The 6,869-nt window shown below is 39.5% G+C and overlaps 1 protein-coding gene across 1 annotated transcript; it reads left to right on the top strand.

Moving 5' to 3' along the window:
* The first annotated feature begins 1,550 nt into the window (after positions 1–1,550).
* LOC121007966 (up-regulator of cell proliferation-like) lies at positions 1,551–6,241 on the top strand. Its single transcript, XM_040440237.1, has one exon. It carries the CDS (start codon positions 1,586–1,588, stop codon positions 6,239–6,241), a length of 4,656 nt encoding a protein of 1,551 aa, XP_040296171.1. The 5' UTR covers positions 1,551–1,585.
* The last annotated feature ends 628 nt before the right edge of the window (positions 6,242–6,869 follow it).

Here is a 6,869-nt window from a genome sequence, read left to right as displayed (position 1 = left end):
TCTGAGCCTGTCAAGTCCTTCTTTTGACCCATTTTGCCAAAGGAAAGGAAGTTGCCTAATAATTATGCACACCCAATATAGGGTGTTGTTGTCATTAGACCACACCCCTTCTCATTACAGAGATGCACATCACCTAATATGCTTAATTGGTAGTAGGCTTTCGAGCCTATACAGCTTGGAGTAAGACAACATGCATAAAGAGGATGATGTGGTCAAAATACTCATTTGCCTAATTCTGTACACAGTGTACTGTTTGGACTGTAGGATTCAGGTTAAATTGTCGTGTTGGCACTTTGCGATAAATAAGTGGGTTTTGGGTTGCAGTTTGGGCACTCGGTCTCTAAAAGGTTCACCATCACTGGTATAGGGAGACTTACTCTGCATCAGTTTTATTTATTTAACCCTACATTTAGCAATTCCTACTTCAGCCATAAACTAAGATATGTAATTCAATATCAATAAGGTGGAAGCCTTTATTATTCCGGTGCCAGCGTACCAACCAATACCATCCAGTCTGCACTCCTTAGAGGCGCCAGGTCTTAATGATGAAAATCCTCATCTTTTGCTGGCTTTACTTCTTCGAAATTATCCTTGAAAGACTCCATGTCCTAGAAAAGTCATCAAGAGGCCGAGAGACGAGGAGCTGGATGTTCCTGATGACATATTCTCATTGATATCAGATGATGTGGAATAGGAGGAAAAGCAGATGGAAGAAGAAGGGCTCCCACCTGTAGAGCAGGAGAGCACTGGGGTTGGAGAAGTGGATATGCCAGAGCTGATTAATATTCTGTTTACTGTCAAATAACCAGCAGTAGATTGCAGGCAAGAACAGCAATAATATGCATATTGTCCCCACGTCCACACTTATATATCCAGAACAGCCACTATTCATGAACGTCCACACTTATATCCAGAACAGCCACTATTCATGAACGTCCACACTTATATATCCAGAACAGCCACTATTCATGAACGTAAAGACTTATATCCAGAACAGCCACTATTCATAAACGTCCACACTTATATCCATAACAGCCACTATTCATGAACGTCCACACTTATATATCCAGAACAGCCACTATTCATGAACGTAAAGACTTATCCAGAACAGCCACTATTCATAAATGTCCACAGCTATACACTTATGTAGAACAGCCACTGTTAAAGCTAGACAAGTAATGAAGATAATGGTGTGGATGGGGATTTCAACACAGAGGGTGACATTCATTAAGTCTGGTATCACACTCCATTCTCAATGTATGCCCCACTTGCATCACATTGTCAGGAACTATATAGCAGACTTAACAAACTCATTAGTCAAACAGATGCAGACACAAGGCCAAGGTACATTAAAGGGGTTATCTGGGCATAGACATTGATGACCCATACTCAGGATATGTCATCAATATCAGATTGACGGGTGTATAACAACTTATATGCAGGAGGCCAATTACAGGTTCTGTATTACTTAGGGTTGGGCGGTCAGAGAGGAGGCTGTGGAGGACAGCAAGTGACGGAGCTGATCTTTTATTTATTTTTTATAGGGAGAAGAAAGGCTTTTGGAGACCTTGTGAGGGATCTGGACATGGAGAAGTTATTACACACCAAGCTGACGTTGAGGGATGCTCTGTGCATTGGACCACAGGCTCTAAAAGACTGCAAGCCTCAAAAGAAGGAGGAAATAGGCTGGAGTGTCCTGAGGAAGATCATGTCTCTCAACATTACTGCGAGAAACACTTTGGTTGATGTCTCTCGTTCTGAATCAGAGGCCTTTGCAGAAAATGATCTTATTGCCACCTTAAACATCCCAGAGGCAGTAAAGACTCCTTCTATCCACCCACTCGATGTTATCTGTGTTCTTCTTCATTGCTCAGACAGGTTTCTACAACAAGAGATTATAACAAAGATGTCCATGTGTCAGTTTGCTGTTCCTCTGCTGCTGCCCCCTGGTGATGGTCCTAATGGCACCCTCATGCTTTGGGCATTAAAAGACATTGTGAAGAAATGGAGACCTGAGATATTAACAGACAGTAAAGGGTTCAGAGAAGACAACATTGTGAATATTGACATGCCAATCTTTTCATTTGTCAGACTTGGGAAAAACAAGTTATCCAAATCCAAAACCCTTAACCACATTCTGAATCCAGAACAACAACATCACGATTTCTTTATACATGACAACATGGAGGGAGGGAATATGGAGAGGAAGATATCTGAAGGGCTGGTGGAAATGTCCTGGTACTTTCCTTCTGGTAAATCTGATATCTATCCTGAACCCATTGCAGTAACCAATCTACGTGGAGACCTGGAGTCAAACTGGGAATCCTTCTTGTTCTTGACTCACGTCTCCTCAGTTGTGTTCATCTTTATTGAAAATATCTGTGAACGAGAAATCCAAAGGCTATCATCTTGTATGGACTTGAAAACTAAGTTTGTCTTCATTCTTACACCAGGCCCCAACAAACATGTTATCAGAGAGACGGTCATATTTCTACAGGATCTTTTACCTTTTCTAAACTGTGATGCCACATGTGTTCTTGTGAAGAATGAAAATGAGAATGAAGCTTCCATGACCAAAAAAATTCAAAGAAAGATTGAACAGATTTTAAAAAGTCATCATGAAACGGTTAAATTGAGGGACATTTCCAAAGGGATCTCAGAACTTTCTTTGGTTACAGATGAAGATTCATCAGAATGTCAGAAAGCAAGTGGGTTTGCTCACAAGATCATCAAAGAAATCCAAGACATAGCTGATTACAAGAAGAAGACCATGAAATTACAGAGAGAACTTTGGAAGGAATTGTCTAAGTTAGAGAAAGAATGCTGCAGAATGAAGAAACAAGGAGACAAAGATCCACAAAAATATCAGTCTGAACTGTTACAAAGACACAATGCACTTCATAAAGAGCAGTATCAGCAGCAAACACCAAGTGGTATAAAACTGTTTACTGAAGCCATGACTGATAGGTCACAGGTAGAAAAACACTATTTCCTTAAGTGGATGAAACTGAGGCTCGATACAAATGCTCGAGGCAATCTGTCTACTCTACAGGCCAAATACAAGGAGAAAATAGCCACTAAATCATATAGTCCAGAAGAGCTCAAGGAACTGGATCAAAAGATGTCTGATAGCTCGCTTGGGATTGAGCACTTCTTGCGGGAGCTGGGGCAGTTCTATGAAGCTGAATGTTCAGTGGTAAAACAAAATGTAATTAACCAGGACCAGAAGAAATATTATAATCTACCAGAAATCGCTGCAGACCTGCTTCTGGATGGCTTCCCATTGGAGCTGATTGATGGAGATGCCTCCAATATTCCTTTACAGTGGATAACTGATGTCCTAAATGAGCTGGATAAGAAGACTGGAGGACAATGCAGGATGAAAGTGATAACTGTGCTGGGGGTGCAGAGTACAGGGAAGTCCACCCTTCTCAACACCATGTTTGGTCTTCAGTTTCCCGTAGCCAGTGGACGCTGCACACGAGGGGCCTTCATGACCCTTATTAAGCTGGAAGAAGGTTTCCAGAAAGAGATGGACTGTAATTTTATTCTAGTGGTTGACACTGAAGGATTAAAAGCTCCTGAATTGGCTTCTCTGGAGGGCAGCTATGAACATGACAATGAATTAGCCACATTAGTGGTTGGGTTGAGTGACATCACCATAGTCAACATGTCCATGGAAAATACATCAGAAATGAAAGATATTTTACAGATAGTGGTCCATGCATTTCTAAGGATGAAAGAACTTGGCAAGAAGCCGAGCTGTCAGTTTGTCCATCAGAATGTGAGTGATGTGTCTGCCTTTGAGAAGAATATGAGAGACAGGAAGAAACTTCTGGACCAATTGAATGAAATGACAAATATTGCAGCAAAAATGGAGATGAGAGATGGCATCAAAAATTTCAATGATGTGATGGACTACGATATTGAAAAACACAACTGGTACATTCCTGGGCTATGGCAGGGGGACCCGCCAATGGCTCCAGTAAATCTTGGCTACAGTGCAAGTGTCTTTGAACTGAAGAAATATTTGTTTGAATCTATGAAAACCCTTAAATCTCATCAAAAAGCATCTAACATCCCTAATTTTATTACCTGGATAGAAAGCTTGTGGAAAGCTGTGAAACATGAGAAATTCATTTACAGTTTCAGAAACAGTCTGGTGGCCAAAGCTTACAATAAATTAACCACGGAGTACATAAACTGGGAATGGGAATTTTTAAAAAGAATCCATGACTGGTCGATCAGAATGGAAAATCTTATTAAAAATCAATCTACAGAAGTATCTGAAAAGAACAAGAGTGAGCTCCAGGATATTCTACTGGAGGAAGAAAATAAAATGATGGCAGCATTAGAAAAGTATTTTGATAATTCTGGAGATGCTAATCTCATGGAAAGGTACAGAGAAGAGTTCCAAAGAGATATAAAAAACCTGCGAAAGGAACATGGAAGCATTGCTCTTAACAAATATGATGAAGCGGTTTTCATTCAGAAAGGAAAGTTGGAAATTCAGAATATTCAGAATCAAAGTCAGAAGCTTATTGAAGAGAAAATAACACAACTCCTGCAAATCTGTAGAGAGAAAAACCATGCACTGAGTGACGAAGAAATCAAACAAGAGTTTGAAGTTATGTGGACAAAGACCTTGTCAGCTTTACAGCTTAAGCCATTGATTAGGCGTGAAGTTGAACAAGTCCTCCTACAACAACTGAAGAATGACATGAGCAATAAAGGCCCTCACATCAATGAAATATTAATCAAAATGAAAAACCTGCTGAAATATCAGAAGATAAATTTTACAATAGATAAAAGCTACATTGATCTCTCATTTTCTCAAAAGGTTTTGTCAGTTTTTATCCGTGGTGAGCTATATGACAAGATTGGTAGTTTTGCAGCTTCAATGACTAAGAGGTGTGAAGAATATATCAAAGAAAAGGTCAATACATCTGAAAATTATGCTGATGTGTATTGTAAGGAGTTATTGCACATGATCAATGAAAAATTGCAGAGTAAGCATGTGAAGAACCTTCACTACACAACCCAGTTTGAGTTGGACATTAAGCTCTTCATTTTTGGAAAAGCTGCCAAAGAGTTTCAGGATTTGCATGATAAGTTCATTGAAGAGAACGACCCAAAGCTCTGCCTGGATAAGCTAAAACCTCAATATGTTTCCACATTTTTAAGTATATTAGAAAAAAAAGATGAATGCCGGAGCAGGGCGGAAAGGTTCTGTGATCTCTGCCTCCGACCAGCGTTAACCGAATATATTTTCAAACATCTTGGTGAAAAAATAGTAGATGATGTTATGACTGATTCAGACAATTTAACCTTTAGTAGCAGAAGTTTCTTCCAATGCACAGTCTTGGAGAAGCTACTACAAGAAAATTCATTTAAAGAATATGTTGAATATACTAACTCATACGAAACATTTTCCAAATCATGGATCTTGAGTTACATCATCGACAAATACCGGAATCCATTACGTTTGCAGACTCTGGAAAAAAATCTTCTCTCATTTATTGATAAAAACATCAAAGATGTCCTAAAGGATGACCGTTGTCTGAGGTCAAACACTGTTCCAGGTTTTTTAAAACAATTTGTCGAACTGCTGAAAACAGAATTGGTTATTCCACAGAAAGAGCTGAATGTGATCACTTTCCATAACACATTGAAAGTTGGGCAGTTTTCTTCTCATGTTGAACAGTTCCTCGTGGACACCAAAACGCAAATCTTATCAGAGCTGAGGTCCATGACTATTAATTCTGTGCTTTCCAAGTTGACATTGAAGCCTCAGGATGAGTTGTTCAGGAAGGTGATTGGATGTGGACATCAGTGTCCATTCTGTAAAGTCCCCTGTGAGGCCGGAGGAGCTGACCATAAGGAACACTTTGCATCTATTCACAGACCTAACGGTTTGGGAATGTTCAGATATGAAGAAAACAATTCTCTGGTGACATATATTTGTAGCACGGCTGTTGTGTCTACAACGTGTTTCAAAAATTCAGACACAGATTGGAAATCTCATCCATACAAAGATTATCGCACTTACTATCCAAACTGGGCCATCCATCCCGACTCCAGCATGGAGTCCTCAGATTACTGGAAGTACATTTTTGCTAAGTTTAATGAAGAATTTGCTGAAGAATATGAAGCCAAACCAGCTGACCTGCCTGATGACTGGAGACATATTACACGAGAACAAGCTCTTTCCAGCTTAAAGAAAACCTTTAGTATAAACTAAGAGCTGAAATCAGCCCTAGAAATGTTTTTTGTAGAAGTGACTTTAAGGTCATAGCCAGATAGCAACTTCTACTATTCAACTTCTAGCTTACTTGATGGATGACATGGGATGAAAAATTCACTCAACTTGAACCTCATGGCCTCGCCAAGCATCCAATGATCATCAAGAACTGACTTAATGGAACTCTGAGGGAGATGTAAGGGTCAGCAAAATGTCTACATGCAGAATAAAAACGTCATCTAAAAACCTACATCCACCTCATATTATCAAAACTGTCCCCAGATCAAAGCAGCACACATCCTAAACCAAAAGAAAAGAACAATGGGACTATAACTCTAAAATATATAATAATCTTTATTAATCAAAATATATAGCTTAAATTACAAATGTAAGGCGAAAGAGGCACGATGGAAATGATCCAGAAAAAATACATGGGGTGCATAGATCAGATACAGCACTTATGTCGCAGATGTAGTATCGGGATGTAGGCCCAGAACTAATATATCAAGCTACATAATAAGGTTAAGTACATAGAAGATACTAAAAGCACTAATTATTGCACTATACCAGGGCAGCAGAAGACACCCCGGAAAAATATACCAGGCTGAATATATCAAGCACTTCACCA

The sequence above is a fragment of the Bufo bufo genome, chromosome 7 (genome assembly GCF_905171765.1).
Source record: "Bufo bufo chromosome 7, aBufBuf1.1, whole genome shotgun sequence".
Classification (NCBI taxonomy): Eukaryota; Metazoa; Chordata; class Amphibia; order Anura; family Bufonidae; genus Bufo; species Bufo bufo.
This window is presented reverse-complemented; position numbering and strand designations above follow the sequence as displayed.